Source organism: Lampetra planeri, chromosome 19 (genome assembly GCF_965212315.1).
Source record: "Lampetra planeri chromosome 19, kcLamPlan1.2.h2, whole genome shotgun sequence".
NCBI classification, from domain to species: domain Eukaryota; kingdom Metazoa; phylum Chordata; class Hyperoartia; order Petromyzontiformes; family Petromyzontidae; genus Lampetra; species Lampetra planeri.
Genome location: NC_136125.1, coordinates 5,129,417 through 5,149,976, shown reverse-complemented (window position 1 = coordinate 5,149,976; position 20,560 = coordinate 5,129,417). Strand labels below are relative to the sequence as shown.

Sequence of the window (20,560 nt, the reverse complement as noted above, 5' to 3'; positions counted from 1 at the left end):
GCTTACCATTGGGCGAGGCTCCTCCCCCCATGGGGCGGGGCTTCGTCGCACAGTGAGAAGGATGAGGTTGAGGCGGGGCTTCAACAACCCGGCAGCCAATCAGCGCGGCGGTTGCGCGAACCCAACGGCAGCGCATTGTCGGGGGCGGGGGGGGTCACGGTGGCTCCACGGGAGCCAATAGGAGCCGCGCTGCCGCGAATCAAATTAAAGTGGCGCGGGGCCTTTAAAGCAGCAGCAGCAGCGGCGGTGGGCGGCGGTGGGTGGTGGTGGTGGCAGCGACTCGACTCGTGGGGGAGACAAAGTCGTGCAGAGGAGAATACAAGTTGGGGGCAACTGTTGCACTCGTTTTTACACCCCGCGGCTGGCGCGCGATGAGAATTGGTGCATTTAAAAATGGTGCCCTCGTGTTAAAGATTGATTACTAAATGCTAACTGTCGAGACGCGTCGAATTCCAAGTAACGTCGCATTTTTGTTTGTAATACACTCGTTTCTTTCGTGTGTTTGCTCGTTGAATGTGTTACGTAAAATTTCACACGCTCTGTTTGCATTTTGACTGCTTGTGTTGTGGTCATTGCAAACATGATCCCTTGGATAAAGGTGTCAGTTCTTGTACCAGATGAAAGGGTAAAAAACCTATTACTATATTCCACACGCTCGTTATTTTCAAACAACAAACAGGTGCTCGTCGCAAAACATACGAAACGAATGCTGCGTCAACGTGGGCCGGTGTCAATGTTTTGCACCGAGGCGGCGTTGAATGATTGCGGTGGGGGGGGCGGGCTTGGCTCCGTCCAGCAGTGGAGCGATCGTGACCCCCCCCCCGAGATGACCGAGGACGCTTGCACGCCTCTCTGCTGTGCCACAGGCCATGGCAGGGCTGCTGGATCCGGAGTCGCTGCTCGCGCGGGTTCAGAGACGCCTGGAACTCGCGAGCCTGAGCCCCAACTCGGTGAGGACAACGTGGGGGATAGGGGGGTTGGTGTGGGGTTCGTGAATGGGCAGGGATGGAAATGTATAAAAAAAAAAATAATGCGCCTTTTGGCGTCATCTGGTCCAACACCATGTGAGACTAGGCTCTAAGGAAAGCTGTCTCGGGTGTGGACCAATCAATTTCAAGGATAGTGCACATACATTATCAGAGTTGTGTTTTTTTTGTTTGCATTCCGACCGCAGGTATTGTGGTCAATGCAAACATGACTCGTTGTAAAAAAAGGTGTCAGTTTTGTTGCCAGATAAAAGGGTAAAAAAACAATTATCATATTTTTCTACTAGCAAACGAGGTTCCAATGGTATAAGGATAGGCTCTTTGTGGCAATAATACGGGAGGTGTTTAAGATGTTTTAAACACCAAATAGAAACAATTTGCAAGAAATTAACCACGCACACTGCTTGTGGTGAACATGTAAACAAACATGCTCCGATAATTATGTTAGCATTGTATTTGAAACTGATTGGTCTACACCAGAGACAGCCTTTATTAGGGGCCAGTCTCGCCAGTGTCAGAACAGAGAACACCTAAAGGCGAAACAGCACAAAGACAACGCACTATTAAAGTGTTTATAGCTCCGTGTGAGCAGCTACGAAATGGGACCTTTTTCCAGTATCAAAGTATGAAAAAACAAGAATAGGTCTTAACCTTTCTGGCAATAAAACTGAAGGTGTTAAGATATTCAAACACCAAATCGAAACCATTTGCAAGGAATCAAGTACTGCATTAACCACACGCACTGCCTGTGGTGAGCATGCAAACAAACATGCTCTGATAGTGTATGCATTGTCTTTGAAACTGATTGAAGCAAATGCACTATCAGAGCATTTATAGCTACGGGTGAGCAGCTACAAAATGGGACTTCTTAACACCTGTTTTATTGTCAGTGTAAAACCTATTATTTTTTCATACTTTGATGCTGCCAAAAAGGTCCCATTTCATAGACCTGTTTGTAGATTAACTGTGAATAACGCAACCAATAATAGACATTCATCTCTGGCTGTCGCCTGATGAGGTTGGTTGTAATTACCGGCGAAACGCCACGGTACGCGAATTGTAAATGTTGTGGGTTCATTCTCCAACACACTGGTAGTGCTGAACGAGTAACGAATTGGCATGTTAAGTTTACGTGACCAAACGTTACTAATTGGCTGTGTCGAGTGGTGGTGGGTTTAACGACACATTAAAATTTTCACGATCTAACCCAAAAAAAGCACACGTAGTCATGAAAGCCTACGTGTTTAACTGGATAGAAGGTTACGGGGGCAGCAGTGGTGGAGGGGGTGGGGTAGGACAGCACTGCGATAAGGGTATAGGGCAGCATTTGGCCACTGAAGCAGCTCAGGAATTGTCCAAATCTGTACTCCGTCCCACATGTGTAGCGGAGAGCTGTTTCTCTGATCGTGCTTTCTCACTGAGTGGATTCATTTGCAGCACAGGGTGGGTGAGGGTCTGATGGACGAGGAGGATGTACACAAGGCCACAATAGCCGTTTATCTCACGTATTAAAACAAAAACCTTGAACAACTGGAATCAACACGATAATAAAACCGTTTAATAAAATGCATATCTATGCAGGACAACAAATCGACACTCATGTTTTGCAATCTCCACTGCTCTGCTGCGAGTCCACGCAGAAGGGCAGTGACAACTTCCTTGAAAGCTTGAATTCTTGGGGCACTGTCTCCGTAACGAGGACTTGGCTCCTGTGGCAGCCCTTTCTAGCAGGATTGGAATGAGTCTTTGGGCGTCCAGAAGACAAGCAAGCCCTCTTAAATTCTAGCGCGGCCTCACAGCCCCTGATGACCCCACCTTATCCACCTCTTAAGCCTCTCATTGGGCTTTGCTCCACACAGTGCTGGTCTGCCTAAATATCGAGAGAAATCATCCTTGACAAAAGATCTCGCGTCTCATCTCAACGTGGCTGCTCTAGTTTCCTCGAATTTTGCTCTCCCAGTGACCACTAACATGGGCCGTATCATTTCCGTGTCCTTTATGAGAAGCGTTTCATGGGTTAACCCATTCCCTTATTCCATACACATATCGACATAACATTTGGAATAACTCTTAAAATGAATCCAATTCGCTTCATGCTGTACTACAGGATGGAGGCACAGGGACCCCATGTCTCCCTTCGCCGAGGCCGGCGCTCTCCCTGAGCGACCGGAGGAATCGGCGGCTGCAGGGCCCATCGGGAGGTGGCACCAAGGGCATGGGTCCAGTGGATGGGGGTCGCAAGGAGGGGAAGGAGAATGGGTGGAGCCCACAGCCCGGCAGGTAGAATGCAGCACCAACGTTTGCAAATGTGACTTGTATCTATGAACCTTACCTATGTAGCAATGTAATTGAGGGGCTGTATTGTCTTGGTGTGGTCTTGGATAGTTGTTTTGCTGCCTTGCCCAAGCTTGCGTTTGGTGTTGACAGATCAGCAGGAATATATGTACTTGTGTAATTTGTACTTTTATACGTTTTATGTGTTTATATTTTTTGTGGTTTATTTTTTTTATCGTTTTTTGTTTGTCGATGTAACTCGCTTATCTGCGCCGGTGAAAAAGAGCTTCATAGCTTCATCGGATTCCTCTTTTATCTTAATTATTATATTGTCAGTTGTGAGCGGTCACCCTTATCTTGACAAAGCATTTAACTTTACACCTCTTAACTCATCGGTACACGTTCTAATCCACAGAGCGCAAGGACGGTCCATTTCGTCTGATGACTCGAGTGAAGATGAGCTGCCTTCATGTGAGTAACTGTGATGCTGCTGCCCATGAGGCGCCATGAGTATTAGTCGCTGCACAGTGCGATGGCTTCACTTTGTGCGGGGGTGTGTGCTACTTCGTCAGTCTGCATGCAGGGCTGTGGGGGCCTGAGCCAGGGAGCGCAGTTGTGGAGAGGTCACATCGAGAGCAGCAGCAGCAGTACAGATAAAGCTGTGCAAGGAGCAGGAATCGCAGCCAAAGAGGTCAGGATGCCAACATTACAGCAATGAGAATCAGAATCTTCATACTGGAGGAATCTGATGAGCTATGAAGCTCTTTTTAACAGATGTCCAAGTAGTGGTGGGTCAGCAATTTACATCAACAGAAAAATACAAGGATACAAGAGTAAGATAGAGAAAAGTTAAGCAAGTTGGGCAAGGTAGCAAAGCAACAATCCAAGACCACGGCAAGACAATACAGGTGGCTCGGCTGTACAGCGAACTGCCCGCAATCGCAAAGTTCCAAGTTAAAATCATGGTTGGACCCTTGACTCAACCCATCCATACCTCCAGGGTCAATAAAATAGTATTTCGTGGGGAAGTCAACGGTGGTTTTCCTATGGGATAGACTTTTCCCCGCCACTGGAATGAGGAATTTCCACCACCGGCTCAAGCAAACTATAAAAGAGAGCTGAGCACCACGTCAATGCTCATTTCAATTGGTTATTTTCTCTCCCTTACTCGGTCACTCCCATTTTCCTCCTGTGTTCCTGTAGTTTGAGACGTTTGTTACGCCATGGGAGCGTTACTAATGTAGCGCGTTGTTGCAGGCTGCTGGGCATGGCAAGGTATCTCCGGCTGCCATGGGGAGGAAGGAGCCAGCCCTCACCGGGCCCCAACCTCCACAGCCCAAAAGCTGCTTTGATTCCTCCGATGACGATAATGAATTTGAGACCTGTAAGTCGACTTACGTGGAACACTCTTCACGTCACGTTTTTGTGTAGAACTATTTTGAAAGATAAGACAAAAATGGGTTTGCCACGAAAAAACAAATGTTCCGGTCTATTGGAAAAGTGTGGCGAGCTGAACAAATGCCTAATGCTATTGGCACAAGCCATCCACAAACACCGGGATCCATTTCGAGCAGCGCAACAACATTGTAACATTGCATTATCTACCTGCTGTGTATCATGGTAATCCCTGCTGTTGAGGCACTTAATGCATTTCCATGAGCCTCAGAACTTGAGTGTACTTGCCATGTTTTTAGTCAATCTGAGATGGAGTCAATTATCCGGTCACGTTTTGCTTCATAGGCTGGAGAGAATGCCACACTTTGCAATTCTGGATGAGCGGAAACATGTCGCCACCTCACCCCAAACTTGTTAATCACGAATGTTTAAGGCGACAAGAACATTTAATTTCACATTAACATGCTGGGCGCAAATGTTCAATGAGTGTTTTGACTATATTGTGTGATTTTATCTTTTAGTTCTCCTTAAGATGAAAACTCCTTTGAAAAGCAAAACTCATTTGAAGTCCGTTTCCAGGTAAGAGTTAATGCTATAATTGAGACCTTAGTTTACACTCTTAAATACAAAATCTTATTCACAGTCCTCGATTAAAAGTGTAACGGTTGAATTTGTTTCTAAACAGTTTCTGAGCATAGGCCCAAAAAGCCAAGTGGCCTTTAACAAGCAGCACTATTACATTTGCCATAGATAAAAGTGTCAAGGTTATGAGTGCTTGGGAAAAGACAATAGAAGATGATGCAAATGTGTAGCAGGGCAAGGAAAGAAGCAGAAAGAGAAGTGTGGTGTCTTCTTGGTTCTTTCGGTAAAGTCACGTAGAATGGAAATAATAAAATAATAAAAATAAAACATTATTTCGGTAAAGCCACGTAGAATGGAAATAATAAAATAATAAAAATAAACATTATTTCGGTAAAGTCACGTAGAATGGTAATAATAAAATAATAAAAATAAAACATTATTTCGGTAAAGCCACGTAGAATGGAAATAATAAAATAATAAAAATTAAACATTATTTCGGTAAAGCCACGTAGAATGGAAATAATAAAAATAAAACATTATTTCGGTAAAGTCACATAGAATGGTAATAATAAAATAATAAAAATAAAACATTATTTCGGTAAAGCCACGTAGAATGGAAATAATAAAATAATAAAAATTAAACATTCGGTAAAGCCACGTAGAATGGAAATAATAAAATAATAAAAATAAAACATTTCGGTAAAGCCACGTAGAATGGAAATAATAAAATAATAAAAATAAAACATTATTTCGGTAAAGCCACGTAGAATGGAAATAATAAAAATAAAACATGTTTTATTTTTATTATTTTATTATTTCCATTCTACGTGACTTTACCGAAAGAACCAAGAAGATGAATCCCTGCAGTCACGAAAGCTTTAAATCGAAAAGAAGTGTGGTGGTTGAACATAGTGTGGAGGAGACTAAAATCTCGTGGACCGAGTTCTCAACGTGGGTGGAGGAACCCACGATGGAAGTTCATGCTAAGAGTAACCATGGTCGTGATATAAGAGCAATAAGTGGAGATGTGCTTGTGTGCTTGCAGAGCTGCTGTGATCAGCTCTGGCAGCGACTTGGACGAAGAGGATTTCAAGTCGGCGCGAGCGAGACCCGTGCTCTCAAAGCGGAGGACCCATTCGCAGCCGGCGGCCTTGCACCAGGGGGTCCTGGGCTCCAGAAGAGTTGCCAACAAGAAACCCAACCCTGAACCTGAACCTTGTGTACCTCCGTTGCGGGCTCGTAGCGTCTCCCTGTCGGTGGGGAGCGGCACCACCAACTCCACGACGCTCGATCGGCCACAGAGAGCATCGGAGCCCCTTCCCGCTGTCCCTGCACCACCGCCCACCACTGCCCAAGCCTCCAAAAGGAGCCTGGCCGACTTCGACGAATTTGATGATGAGTTTGAGAGCCTCATGGACAAAGTCCGCAAGAGCAATTCCAAAAAGCCAGGGAGGAAGAACAAGCCTACCACACCCTCCATGGCAAAACAAGGTTTCTGTTGTCCCTCGACCTGTGGGAACCTTTAACAAACGGCTACATGCATGTAGACCGCCATATGTGGGGTGGTGACGTGGCCCAGCGGCAATGCATTTGCCCCTTGCTGTGACCACCCTGGTCAATGTTGCGGGGTATTAACCATGAAATAGTAGGTGCCGTCTGCTCCACGGTGGACGTTTAAGGTCCCGTATTTCATTCGAAAAAGAGCTGACCATTGTGTACTGGTGCTGTCCAGATTTGCCAAATTATTAAATTTACCTGCAAAATACTCAATTGGTATTACACAGCAACATCGGTTCTACTGAGGACTACTACAGACTGTGCCTGTGAAACACACAGCACCTTAATGATTTTATTTAATCAGCACAACTGCAACTCTTGCTGGGTGGGCAGATAGTGCAGTATTTGTCTGTGTGCGGTTGTGGTAATAATGGTGCGTGTGTGTTGCTGTCTGTAAAATAAGTGGTTTGTGGTGTTGCTAGGCCTGCCTTCGGTGCCATTGTGGGGACAGGAGCCACCTGCACAAATCATCACTCCGCAACTTCCAGCTACCCCAAGGCAGCCTCCAGCATTGCCTCGAAGCAATCGCGTCAAGTCTGGTTCGGACTTGGAGCTCGGCAAGCCCATCGCCAGCGTTCCCTCCCAGTCTAATGACGTTTGGAGCACCAGGTATCATCACAACCGCATGCGTGCATTACCCTGGGTGTGTTTTGCAAGTTGGTGGACGTCCGCTTCAGCCTGGCAGAACCTACTATCTTTCTATTTCCTCCACTGGGCGGAGCACTCTGCCGCAAGGCTTAAATGTCACTCTGCCAACTCGTGAATTACCTTGGGTCTGAGTCCTGTATTTTTTTACCAGCTTTTCTAGCTTCGACAGTTTGCATAAACTTTGTTTATGCCCCCCCCTGGCTCCCGACAGCACATGCTGCTTGCAGACTGGAGCTTCGTGGTGAGCTATCAGAGAGCGGAGTTAATATTTAGTCAGTTACACTCTGCAGAACAGGGGGAGAACATTCAACCTCCACACAAAAGAGGCACCGGAGGGAAAAAGCTTCACAACTCATTGGAATCCTCCAGTCTAAATAAAGGTTCTTGATGTGAGGAATAAGTGGAACCACTGCGCCACCACCCTGCCATGTTGGTAAGGGGAGGTGTGATCACTGCGATGGCAGAGAAACCTCCCGTCGTGAATGTGCTTGCGTGTGTGTGTTTGTGCGTGTGTGAGGCTGCCCCCCAAGTGTGCAGTGCCCGGCTGCTTCTTGGCAGAGCTGTCGAGTCCTTCGTGCCACTACGTTCGCAACTTCAAGAAATGCAAGGCCCAGCTTACGGCGTCGCTCTACAAATTCTACAATGAAACCGTCTTTAAAAATAAGGTCTGGTGGACCATGCTGTTGGAAACTAAAACGTTCAAATTGAAATGACAGTTTTCTGTAATGTATGAACAACTGGCAGTGACTGACCGGTTAAGTTAAAAAGACCTGTATACAGTATCAATGCTGAATCCATGCCTTCTGGTCACTTGTTTGTGCAAAATACCAGCTGCCAAACAACATGGAGCTGCTGTGGAACAACAAGATGCGCAAGACAGCTGGCTACTGTGTGATGGGAAAGGGGCCTGGACCGGCTTGCCAACCCTACGCACGCATCGAGCTTTCCGTCAAAGTGTGCGACAATGCCGGTACTGCAAGCTTGTGAGATGCGACCTACAGAAGGTTTCTTAATGTATTCCAACTGGGTTTGAACGCGGTAATGCATTCGCTTTGTCTGTAGCGGAGGGTCACGTTAACTCTCGTAAATATAATTATCCAATGTAAATTAATGCGAGAAAAACATTTGTGTTTATTAGTGATTTATTGTAGAGAGAACACGCCACATTGATCAAAGTCCCGTTCATTAACGTGTGTTTTATAAATGGCAAGCAGTGTCCACACCTGAGTTATATGTTGTGCAACCAAATCATGCCTGAACTCTTGTGGTATAATCTCCTGTAACTGCTTGGTCCACATCTGAAGCTGTAGTTGCAGAACAAGGATGTGTCTGGTGTTGCTAAATTGTCTGGCCATGCTCTTTACAGCATGGCTCTGCCACTAGTCTGGTTAGCTCCACCCTACACCGAGGTAACAACCGATCCGATCACAAATGTGCATGTGGTGAAAAGGTCGGTACAAATTGCTGAGCAGATGGCTTCAAAATATGTCATCTCATTTGTTCACAGCGATGGCATCCGCACACAAGCCAATTGTCTACATGCAACAGATATGGATGTGCCTGTACTTTGAAAACTAAAGACGAGAAAATAACGAATTGTTACAATGGCGTCGATGTGTTTGATGCACGGCACAGAGCGGCTTCGCGACACGCTGGTGCACGAGATGTGCCACGCCGCCACGTGGCTCATCAACGGGCAACGCGATGGGCACGGGCGGCTGTGGCAGCTGTACGCGCGCACCGCCACGCTGGTGCACCCCGAACTACCGACCGTGTCGCGCTGCCACACCTACAACATCACCTTCAAGTACCGCTACGAGTGCACGCGCTGCAAGAACAGGTGCCACTGCATCATTGCACATGGCTCCTAAACAATGTCACAGTGTTTTTTATGGTAGCGTGTTCAAAGTTTGTTGTAGAGATTTGTGCTTTGAATTTGGCAGGCCGCCTCGGTTAATACCGGGTGTATTAAACAGGTGGTTTGGCAGGAGTGTGGGCAGCTCGCAATTGGAAGATTGCGAGTTCAAGTTCTCGTGAGGGATTGACTCAGCTTCTGGGATGTCAACATTGTTGTCCTATGGATATACTCCTGCCATACGAATGTGGAATTTCCACAACTGGATCAGGACTTTAAATAGCAGTGCCTCACTGCTCATTTTAGCAGGACATCACTGACGTTTTGCCAACCATTATATGGTTCATAGTGGATGCTCAAGATCCCATGGCACAATTCTACGAGTAGGCCACTGTGCAGGCGGACGTTTAAATGTGAATGGGGAATTTGTGCCACGTTGCAAGAACGAAACACTAATATGCAACATGAAACAAGTGTTTCATTAATGCTGTGTTGACGAGAGGCATGGAGATGTGATCTCTCTGGGTGGTGGTGGCAATCAGTGCTCTTCACTGAGGGGGGCACCATACAAAAGAGGTTGAGAATCCACTTTGGAAGAAACGTTTAGGTTTTTATCATGGATTTTATTACGCAACAATAGGAGATGCTGCCCGCGCACTTATTGTACAAGCTGCACCGTTTAACTGTCGTTCCTCGTCCTTCCCAGCATCGGCCGGCACAGCAAGTCGCTGGACACGGAGCGGTTCGTGTGCGCGCTGTGTCAGGGCCGCTTTGTGCTGCTGCCTCCCGAGGGCCGGGGCAGCACACCGGTCGCCAGCAGGGCCCTCACTCCGTTCACGCGCTTTGTCAAGGAACAATATGGGACCACGCGCTCGGCCCGGCCGGACAGCAGCCACGCAGACATCATGCGCATTTTAGGCGAGCAGTTCTCTAAGAGCAAGCTGCAATGAGTCGTCAGGGTATTGTCAAATAGAAGACTCTTGGTTGGGGCTACAAGCGACTTGGCAAACTGAAGGGAGCATACGGGTCCTTCTAATGTGGGTGAGGAATGTTTCCTACAATGACCAGCTATGTATGGGTAACCAGTGATTAGCGATTCAAATGAGATTTGAGGCATTGGTGTTCTCTTCTCCCTTTTACAGCCCTGAGCCATTGGTGGAAATTTTGCATTTCTAATGTGGGGTGAGATTACAAGACAACCACTTAACTTATCCACAAAGTGGCACTCATTTTTATCGATGCCAGAGGGACGATGGACTGAGTTCCCCCCCCACCCCACCATGATTTTAACTCGCTGCCTTCCGATTGTGGGCTCCTCGCTCTACTGCTGATGAGCCGCCTGGCCAGTTGAGGAATGTTCAACAGCAAATGAGCAGCTATGTGAAGGTGACTGCCATGTTTGAATTATGCTGGTAGCAAACGTGTTGGTTTGTGAGTTTATTTTTTAACGTTTAAAATATAAATAAAGATAACTAGTCACTTGAGAGGAATGTACTTTATTAAATACACTGAAGCATAGCAATGTTCTCGAAATTGCAATCGATGGTTCCTCCTTTTAGCGGTTATCCTACGATCGCTTACAAAAATTTATTTCTGCAGTGGTTTTGTCCAAAAAACCGTTGAAATATCTGGCAAAGGCTCCCTCCAAAAAGACTAAGTGATGGCTACATGTGATGTACACTACCCACACCAACCCTTTCACACCAATGTGTGGAATAAAATTGTAATTCTAAACAAGGCATTGACAAAAGCAACTCGTTTGTTCACCCAGCCCCATGATTGGGTGGTGGAATACACGACCTGCTGACTATCCCAGCAAGAAGTTTGCGCGTCACCACCTGCACAGTGGGCACTGTGTGTGACCCAGGCCGAGATGTGCGTTTTGTTAATGTATCTACATATGCACGAGCTCACGGTCAGAAGCTTTGGAACATGGGGGATTGGGGTGTTGTGTGCGAGCATGTCTTTGGGGTTGTGTTTATGAGTGGGTGTGCGAGCATGTCTTTGGGGTTGTGGGTGTGCGAGCATGTCTTTGGGGTTGTGTTTGAGTGGGTGAGTGTAGGGAAGTTGGCAAAGGTGGTGCCAGAACACCCCGTGTCTGTCTCGTAACCTTCGGCCAGCGAGTCCCCCGCAACCTCCGATGAGCACAGTTGGCTACGTATGGTGCGAAAGAAGTTCAACAACATACATACTAGCTTGGCACAAGGGCTGTGGTGATGTCACTTGGTGGTGAAAGGCAGTTTGGAAGTGTAAGTGGACATGCAAGTCAGGGTATATATGTGGTGGGTTGTGTGACAGTGCAGTGGTTAGCGCAGTGGGCAGAATTCAGTTCATGCCTAACAGTGGCAAATATCTGAACCGGTCCCAGTCCTTCCCGAGACCGTGTAAACATCACCACTGGGGAGACAAAGGTGGTTGGGCGTGTTTCTGGCCGTATCCCCCCCTCGTGAGCAATGCCAGCTTTCATATCTGCTCACCATCTGCCCCAACAGCCTGTGTAGGCTTCATAGGATCTGTGTATGAGAGTAGTGGTGTTTACGTGTGTGAGGTTACGTGCAAGATGGATCACTGCCCCTCGACCCACGTGGCAATGCCGGCTGTTGGCGTGGCAATGCTGCTGTTCACATTGAATTGCTTCAGGGTGAGCTCCAGCTGCTGCTGGTTTCCAGCGAAGTAGGCAGAGGTGGCATTGTGGAAGAGAAGAAGCTGCTTCTGCATCACCTTCACCTGACCGCAGGGAAGACCACACTTCAGTGGTTAGTATGCGACAGGGTTGTTAAGCGGCAACCAGTACAGCAAAACCGGTTTCTGAATCGGTTACCGGGGTCCAAAAGTCGGGGACTGGTAACCCATTCCAGTGAAATTTTAAGAATCGACCGATTGGCAAACACGAACATACAAACGGCTCGGCGGCCTAAATCACAGCAGGATTCATTTGCCATCATTTCTCAGTTGAAAGTTGCTCAATGCTGCTGGGGCGGGGGGCTCTAGAGGGTATTTGGTGTATTTATCCATGCTGAGCAGATACTTTTGTAAGAGGTGGGGGTGACCACAATTGACCCCACCACATGCAAGCTGCCAATCGACTGGTGAACCCTATTGACACCGCTGAAAAAACTTGGCAGGACCCTCCTGAAAAAGCCCTGAGACTCGGTGAGGTTTTCCCGGCTATATAAGCAGAACGATAAAAAAATTACCTTATTTTCATCCAGAAATTTGAGTTTGATGGCAACGTCGTCGCGGAGACGTTCGAATTTGTCCTTGTGTGAGAGGAAGTGTTTCTGGGCGACGTCGAGACGTTGGGCAGAGGCCGGGTCTGTGGCCGAGCTCCTCAGAAGCTCCACGTCCGCCCGGTAAGCGTCGAACTGCAGCCTGCGGCCAGTGCCAGGCGGGAACGCAGTAACATCACTATCAACATTACACGGCAACATCACAGGAGACAAAATCATTGAACATCACATGGGACACTAATTCCACAGCATCAGCAACACCACACACGACTGCTAATCGGCACCACGACTATCGCCATCGCACAGCCACAATCGCCACCACAAATCAACATTACGACCACCAACGCCGCACTGACAACCACCACACTTGCACAGGGCGCTGCACAGGTCGGTACAAAGTGAGTTTAGTCGAAGAAGCAGACCAGTGTTGCCATTGTTTCTGTATGGATTCCTGGTGTCTTGCTGTCCCATTGCACGCCTGTGTTGTCCATCAGGTGTTGCTCTCTGTTTGCGTGCTGCTCTCTGTTTGCGTGCTGCTGTATGGCGCCCCGCTGTTCTGCTGTCTGTGTGACAATACTGTCTCTGTGGCGTCGCTGCTGCCACTTGTGGTTATCACCTGGCAGCCTCATAGTGGCGCACAGTCATCAGGGTGTCGGCCATGGTCTTGTTGGTGAGCGTGTTGATGCTGTTGACGAAGAAGGTGAGGGCCCGTAGCAGCGTCTCCCCGTTCTTGCACAGCAGCCGCTGCGTCTCCGCGTTGTAGCTGAACTCCTCCTGGTGTGGGACCACGCCAACCTCGTCACACCGAGTCATTCACCTCGTCACAATGACAACCTCAAAGCACCTCAAGTTGCCGTCCACCTATTTACTGTGGCAAAAGTGACGATTACATGGCCACCAGTGTTTTTCCACGTAGTCAAAGAGAAACAAACTCGCCAGCATTTTAGATTTTAAGTTCAGGGCTTATTCAAAATTAGTGCAACAGAGGCTGATGCATGGTTACAAACACTGATTTACAAGAGCAGGCTGTGGCCTTCACAGCGAGTGCTCCCCCCCCCCCCCCCATGCTGCATCACTCACAGCCAGATCCTCACCCTCTCGCTTCACCCTCCATCCCCCCCCCCCCCCCTCACGAGCACCCATGCCGATACACAGAGGAAGTGTGACTTTCGCTTGTATGGATAAGAGGAAGATGGGCGAGTGGGTGGGGGAGGTGGGACAATAAGTTGGGAGCCCGGGGATGAGTGATTGAGTTACGTGCCAGTAAGTGAGTGAATGTGTCACTGGGCGGGCGAGTGGGTTGGTTTGTGAGTGTGTGAGGGGATGGATGCGTGATTGGGTGGGTGGGTGAATGTGAGTGGGTGGATGAGTGGGTGGTATTTGAGTGTGTGAGTGATTGGGGAGGATTGGTTGGCACGTGCGGTGGGGGGGGTGTGCCATGTGAGCCAGCATGGCTGGACCACTGGTAAGGAGCCAGGGAGGGACCTGCAGATCAGGAGACTTGTGGCCAAGATCAGAGAAGCAGTCGGCCAGATTGCGCTGTGCCGTGACGACCAACTGGAAGTGCGCCAGCATGGAGCGCGCCACCCGCAGCAGCGCGCGGTAGCGCCGCCTCGTCTCTGTGAGCGCCACCACGCGGGCAGACAGCTCTGGGTCCAAGGTGCGGGAGCCTCGGCCCAGCTGCTCCGTCACCATCTGTCGTGTGCACTAAACACAAATACAACGATCCCACATGTAGGCAGGCCGAGCAGGCTCTTGGGGTGAGTGCTGTTTGTGAGAACCTTTGAAGGCCACTATGGTGCACACGGGGGTGGTGAAGTCGGCACCGTGCCCAGCCGCCTTTCTCTCCCAGTGCCTGATATTTACACGCCACACCAGGTATTCACGTGAGACTGAGTCGACTTAGGGGAGGCCTAGGACCTGTTAAAATATTCATCACCGTTGGCCGTGAGCGGGAATCGAACTTGGGTCGCCAGGTTCTTCGTGCCGTGCCCGAACTGTTGCTCTACGACACGCACACGCAGTGTGGCTGTACAACGGGCCGTTGCGGAGGCTGCATTTAACACTTTTTTTTAATTTGTTTTGTAACCGTTGTTTTTGGTCATTTTACATTTGCTTCATTCAAGTATTTGTTTTATAATTGTTTTTTTTTACCCTTCTATCTGGCACCAAAACGGACACCTTTTTACAAGGAGTCATGTTTGCATAGACCACAATACCTGCAGTCATAATGCAAACAAAAAACATAAATCTGATAATGTGCACTGTCCTTGAAGTTGATTGGTCCACACCCGAGACAGCTTTCCTTAGAGCTCTCATACTCTGATGGTGCATTGTCTTTGAGTTGTGCGCCTTTTGGCGTCATCTGGTCCAACACCATGTGAGACTAGGCTCTAAGGAAAGCTGTCTCGGGTGTGGACCAATCAACTTCAAGGACAGTGCACATTATCAGATTTGTTTTTTGTTTGCATTATGACAGCAGGTATTGTGGTCTATGCAAACATGACTCCTTGTAAAAAGGTGTCAGTTTGGTGCCAGATGGAAGGGTAAAAAAAAACAATTATCATATTTTTACTGGCAAATGAGGTTCCCATGGTGTAAATATTTGTTTTATGTTTTGGCTTGTCATTGTGGTGACCTTGATCACTCTTGCAATTGAGACTCATCCTGGTCTGTTCAGTTCTCACCTGGTTCAACAAAATAACCTTGGAACTTGAAATACAGTGCAGAATAACGGCACGGACAATCGTAAAACACACGATTCATGCATGCCACCCTTACCTTGTAGGTGTTAAGGCTCCAGTTGCGTACTATCTCCAGGGTGCTAAAAGCGAGGCCCATGAAGCCTGCATCTCCAGCAACAGCCGGGCTGTTTAAAGATGCTTGCGTCTCCTCTCCTAGCGTTCCTGACGCACACATGCCACGTGTGACCACAGAGAAGGCAGCCAGGCACCGCGCAGCTACAACAATGGCAGGCTTCACGGCCTTGTGACGGAGCAAATGCCTCCATCAAGCCGACACGGGAGGACCGCACAAACGACACAGCATCTGCACTAGAAAATACCACAAACCAGGTCGGGTGCTCTTTATAGCTGCTGCCGTGCGTGCGGGTAAAATCTCCCATCACCCAGATATGGCCATTACACCACCAGGTAGGAATGTGAGCTGGGGCTGACTGGGTAGAGCACCATGGGCCCCGCTGTGTCAACTCCGGTTGCATTTAGCGCCAGTGTTGCTTGTACTCGCTGAAGTTGAGGCATCTTACAAAAGTGGGTTTATAGCTGACGTTGGCAGACAGTGGCATACTCCACTTTGATGCAGCACCAACTGCTGAGGCAGCAATGATTGATACGTTGGTTCATAGGGGTTTACATAGAGTACATGTATACATTCATTGTTCACTATAAATGAATGCATACAAACATGGGGCACAGTGCCACTGCACACATGAACGCAACACTCGTGAAAATGTACGCAACACTCGTGAAAATTTACAGAACACATGAACACAACCCACTTCTTGGTTCTTTCGGTAAAGTCACGTAGAAGGAAAATAATAACAATAAAACATAATAAAATAATTCTCACGACGTTTCGGCCACAACGCAAGCAGTCGTCTTCAGGTGGAGAACAGGTCTAGTTTATGCTTGGAGCGACTATTTATGCTGGGATGGAGGGGCGAAGAGCGTCTTGACAAAATAATTTGCATATCAAGAGGAATTTAGCATATTTATGGGAAATGCAGATATGCTATTAGTACTACTTGTGAAATGCGTAGGAGGTTTGGCGAGGGGTTTAAAGTCATTATGCCCATGCATTATGCAGGATTAGCAGTATCAAAGGGAGGGAGTAAGGTTAGAATTAATAAAGGGAAGGAATGTTAATAATATGGCGCCGCAGCAACTAATATGCTTATAGACTATACTTTGTAATATTACACTATGTATTATTCTACCCACCCAACTGTATACCACACTGCTATATATTCACTATAAAATTACGATACTATATATTACCTTATACATTGTATTTTTCATTCAGACTCTGCCTTCTCGACAGACCTGTTCTCCACCTGAAGACGGCTGCTTGCGTTGTGGCAAAAACGTCGTGAGAATTATTTTATTATGTTTTATTTTTATTATTTTATTATTTTCCTTCTACGTGACTTTACAGAAAGAACCAAGAAGATGAATCCCTGCAGTCACGAAAGCTTTAAATCGAAACACAACCCACTTATCGCATATATGAATACCTACACCTCAACTGCGGTCTTAGGAAATTTGCTTATGAAATGGGATTGCATTGGTCCATATTATTTATCCTGCAACACTGCTTCCAATAAATCATTTTAAAGAGGGTCCTACATTTGGTTTGAATTTTAAGATATTTACAGCCAATTAATGAGTGTTTAAACACGTCGGAGGAAACCCATTCACGCGAGGGGGAAAAACTAACCCTGTACAGGTGGCGATTAGTCCACTTGCTATACGGTCTTCTCCTGCCGAGCCAGGGTACTGGTACCTCGACGCCCACGGAAAGGGAGTTTCACAACATTTGTGTGATCCATCAACCCTCGCCTCCACAGTACTGGATCGCAGGCGTGCGCCACCACCGCCCGACTAATGATGCCCAATGTATGTTATGCTATGCACAGCATGAATGTATTATTATTATTCCGCTTGGTTACCCAGGAAGGCTTGCTGAGTGTCAAGAATCATTTTCTGAGAAGTTCCCGTCAAGGTTTTGCAGTCGGGGGGGGGGGCAATCCTCGCTGCGTCTAATCCCAATTGAGTAATTAGAATGGCGTGTTTCCGCATTGGAATGTTTGGCCAATACCAGTCACAATGTATGTTATTCTTTTCAATCTGTGTTAGAAACCGGAGAATGCAGAGAAAGCCCATGCAGAACAGGGGGAGACCATACAAACTCCACACAGAAAGGTGCCCGAGTCTGGAATCGAACCCAGGCACTTGCTGTGAGGTGTGAGTGCAGTATGGAAAGCACTACACTCCAGCCAATGCTGTATTGTGGATACTGAAATAGACCTGCAATGCCTGAGGAAATAAAGGCCATTAACGAAGCATACTCCACTGTGTTCCTCACAAGCAAGAAGAAGACACCCCAAGCATCGACAGGCCACCGTGTCCGTCTCAGCAACATTTTAGAGCCAATGAACAGGAAAATCAGGAGGAAAACAACTTGATCAAAATAGCGAGTGTTTGAAACGCGCCGAGGCACAGCAGCACTTTCTTAATAAAAAGGAGCCTCACAACAAAGGGCTGCACATGCACAGAACTGGTGTATCACGGGGCAGCAAGGAAGCTTCTGCATTAATGCAGGGGACAAGCCGAGCAGTCCGCCGAAGGCCTGACGGCGATTTCGTGTGGCCTGGCATGGGCCACATCGCCCCACGTAGGAGGGTCGCCACCAACTTGATTACAGTAGAATGCACAGTTTAGTTAGACCTGAGCCGAGAAATACTTTTGGGGTTTGGTCTGTGGAAAATGTGGCGGCGACCCTACCTCACGCCGAACACCGATAGCCGAGGCTCTCAACACGAGGCCCATGCGTTGCCGCATCTGTTACCTAGAAGGGCATGAGGGCCCATGCACTCCACTGTTGCCTGGAAAGACGTTTGCTATTTAAGCTTTGGATGCAAGTCATCACAGTTGGCAGCAATTGTGCTTCCCATTGTTCTGAGGACTACATGGCACAAGCAGGTGTGTGGTTGCCAGCGAGAGGCTGGGAAGCAGCAGAAGTTCTCACTAGACAAGCCCCATCACCAGTGAGCAAGCTACGAGTAAGCATAGGAGGGGCAAACCCTGGCCCAGAATCCTACTCGTTCCTGGCCCGCCTCCCACAAAGTAAGGGTTGTATTTGGCCGAAGGTCCTGTGTACACCACCCACATGCGCAAACAAAAGGGAAGAGAATTAACTCGAACTGAGTGAGTGATTGCCTGGGGAGTACGCGATGCGAGGATAGCTGTGATTGTATAATGAGTTTGTGTGACGTCAAAAGCATGCATGCACCACGCTGGTACTGTAAGGATATTTTATAATAAAATAAATTAGCATAGTGTAAAAAAAATGCACATCTCACTGGCCAGACAGCCTTCTGTGAGTGCATTATTTCAGCATCACAGGTTCAACGGAAGCAAACACAAGACTGGTGTTGACATTGAGTGTCTCAACAGCAGGCAGGCAGGCATGCTTAAACCAATTCTGGAAAAATTGCCAGGTGTGACCCTGTTACATATGGGTCCTAAAAATGTTTTCGCATTTGATAATAGGTTCCTTCTCCTGCAATCGATTTTGTCCTCAAATGTGACGAAGCAACAGCCTTGAACCTGCAATCATGCTGCCAGCGCTGGCGAGATGTCGTGGTGCACAGGCATGCCATGAAATGTGGGGTGCACGCACCTTGCATGTTTCCCGTGCGTATCGAGGGAACAGGTGGCTCCATCCCATGGTACTCGGCAGCAGACAACCCGTGAGGTCCCAGCTCTGCATTTGATGTCATCACATCCTCGAAATCCTGTGTATGCGCACGGCGCATGGTGGTATTTGCGCCATTCTTATAGCGCAGGGCTGTTTTTCAGACAAAGCTTGCAGCAGTTTCACAGACGGCAGCAATGTTGTCCTTAATAATCCCAATGGAGTGTATGGAAAATGTGGACAATGACTCCAGCACGCAATGGCCTTCTGTTTTTGAATATCACAAGAGCTTTCGCGTCCAATGTGATGCAATTATATTTTATGGTTAGTACACCCGCAGTATTAACCAGGGCGGTCTGCCGGACTCCGACCTCGAACCTCTGCAATAAGTGGCGAGCGCGCTAACGCTGTGCCCGTGTCTGGGGGCCTTGCTGCTGCTCGTCAAGATTTCATGCCACGTACACCGTGCACGATGCGTTACATATTCACATATTCGCATATGCCAACAAAAAGCACCTTGCTGAACAAAATGTCTTCGCAAATCATCAAGGAAGGCGGGGCTAAACCACACACCTCGCTGTGCAAACCGTCTCTCGGTAAACACAAGCTCCCACACACGCACCCAGGACTTACTATGCACAGCTTAAACGAACAGGACACACATTTCCACACACGTTTATCTAACTCAAGATAAAGGCACGCACTCCCGCTTGAGTGCAAATGAAGTGCTTGCTCAAGCACTGCAAATACATTTTCTGCACTGCCGTACACAAAAACCCCGTTGTCTGATACACATTACTTTTCCCACAGGACCGTACCACCACAAACATTGTCTTTTGCGAAAACATTCCACAGGAGGCCCGAATAGGGCCCCATGTGTTATAATATCACCTTCACCAGCCCAGGTGGAGCACACGACCCTACACCCTCACCACTCCCTCACCTGTACCAGACATTGTTGAGCGCTTTCGCCGATTTTTGAACGAGATTCACAGTTCGAATGCGGCGGCCGCCCTTGTTAATGCTCCTGGTGTATTAACTGTAATAATAACAATAATACGCGGCGCCTGCTTTAACAGTGGACGTTAAAGATCCCCCTGGCATCATACGCAAGAGTTAGGCCACTGTGTGCCGGCCGTCAGAGTCCAAATGACAGCAGCAAATCATCGATCACCAAACTGGCAGACCAATGCCCCAGGTCACTCCTGCAAAATCCATGTTCCACCCATCTCGCCCCCGAGGTGTCACCTGGATAAACCAAATCAACTTGGGCCCTTCGACCGCCTGCTACTGCTCCCTCTGCACCTGTGTCAGACACGCCGCGTCTCACCTGGCCACAATCCGCTCCCGTCCCGCCGTCAGAGAATCCGACCACCGGAGTGGCCTGCGCCATTGCGTTTGCACCAACCACCCACCCAACCTCGCTCCCCTTCACCACTCGATGCCCTCACAACTCCTGCAGGGAGAGGGCAGAGAGGGAGGGGAGACCCTGCGAGCGGACATTGAGAGAGACAGGGGGAGGGGGTGGGCAGGGGGGGGCACGGCGATGAGGAGATGGGACGCAGAGGCGACAACGGTGACTGACACGGGTGAGGTGA

The 20,560-nt window shown here is 48.2% G+C and overlaps 2 protein-coding genes across 8 annotated transcripts; one reads left to right on the top strand and one right to left on the bottom strand.

Moving 5' to 3' along the window:
- The first annotated feature begins 246 nt into the window (after window positions 1–246).
- Window positions 247–11,035, top strand: LOC144723984 (germ cell nuclear acidic protein-like). Of its 2 annotated transcripts, XM_078602796.1 has the most exons (13): window positions 247–322; window positions 867–950; window positions 3,094–3,266; window positions 3,676–3,731; window positions 3,833–3,951; window positions 4,518–4,644; window positions 5,177–5,234; window positions 6,283–6,728; window positions 7,217–7,403; window positions 7,960–8,107; window positions 8,274–8,412; window positions 9,078–9,282; window positions 10,004–11,035. In XM_078602796.1, exons 2-13 carry the CDS (start codon window positions 870–872, stop codon window positions 10,245–10,247), a joined length of 1,983 nt encoding a protein of 660 aa, XP_078458922.1. In that variant the 5' UTR covers window positions 247–322; window positions 867–869; the 3' UTR covers window positions 10,248–11,035. The 2 variants fall into 2 exon arrangements, with proteins under 2 accessions (XP_078458922.1, XP_078458923.1); XM_078602797.1 differs by lacking the exons at window positions 247–322; window positions 867–950; window positions 3,833–3,951 and having other exon boundaries at window positions 3,240–3,266.
- LOC144723985 (arfaptin-2-like) lies at window positions 10,778–20,457 on the bottom strand. 6 transcript variants are annotated; one of them, XM_078602798.1, is made up of 8 exons: window positions 20,293–20,457; window positions 18,948–19,062; window positions 18,349–18,417; window positions 15,309–15,433; window positions 14,013–14,234; window positions 13,144–13,301; window positions 12,495–12,669; window positions 10,778–12,024 (listed from the first exon to the last, which is right to left on the bottom strand). In XM_078602798.1, the coding sequence occupies exons 1-8, from the start codon at window positions 20,353–20,355 to the stop codon at window positions 11,863–11,865; spliced, it is 1,089 nt and encodes a 362-aa protein (XP_078458924.1). In that variant the 5' UTR covers window positions 20,356–20,457; the 3' UTR covers window positions 10,778–11,862. The 6 variants fall into 6 exon arrangements, with proteins under 6 accessions (XP_078458924.1, XP_078458925.1, XP_078458926.1 ...); XM_078602799.1 differs by having other exon boundaries at window positions 15,309–15,424; XM_078602800.1 differs by having other exon boundaries at window positions 18,367–18,417.
- Window positions 20,458–20,560: the final 103 nt, after the last annotated feature.

Coding starts and splice junctions, on each gene's coding strand:
- LOC144723984 (XM_078602796.1), top strand. CDS start 870: ATGGCAGGGCTGCTGGATCCGGAGTCGCTGCTCGCGCGGGTTCAGAGA. Junction 3,267..3,675: donor TGGAGCCCACAGCCCGGCAG/GTAGAATGCAGC, acceptor TCTAATCCACAG/AGCGCAAGGACGGTCCATTT. Junction 4,645..5,176: donor CGATAATGAATTTGAGACCT/GTAAGTCGACTT, acceptor TTTATCTTTTAG/TTCTCCTTAAGATGAAAACT.
- LOC144723985 (XM_078602798.1), bottom strand. CDS start 20,355: ATGGCGCAGGCCACTCCGGTGGTCGGATTCTCTGACGGCGGGACGGGA. Junction 19,063..20,292: donor CGGGAGCGGATTGTGGCCAG/GTGAGACGCGGC, acceptor GCGCATACACAG/GATTTCGAGGATGTGATGAC. Junction 18,418..18,947: donor ACGCACGGGAAACATGCAAG/GTGCGTGCACCC, acceptor TGGTGTACACAG/GACCTTCGGCCAAATACAAC.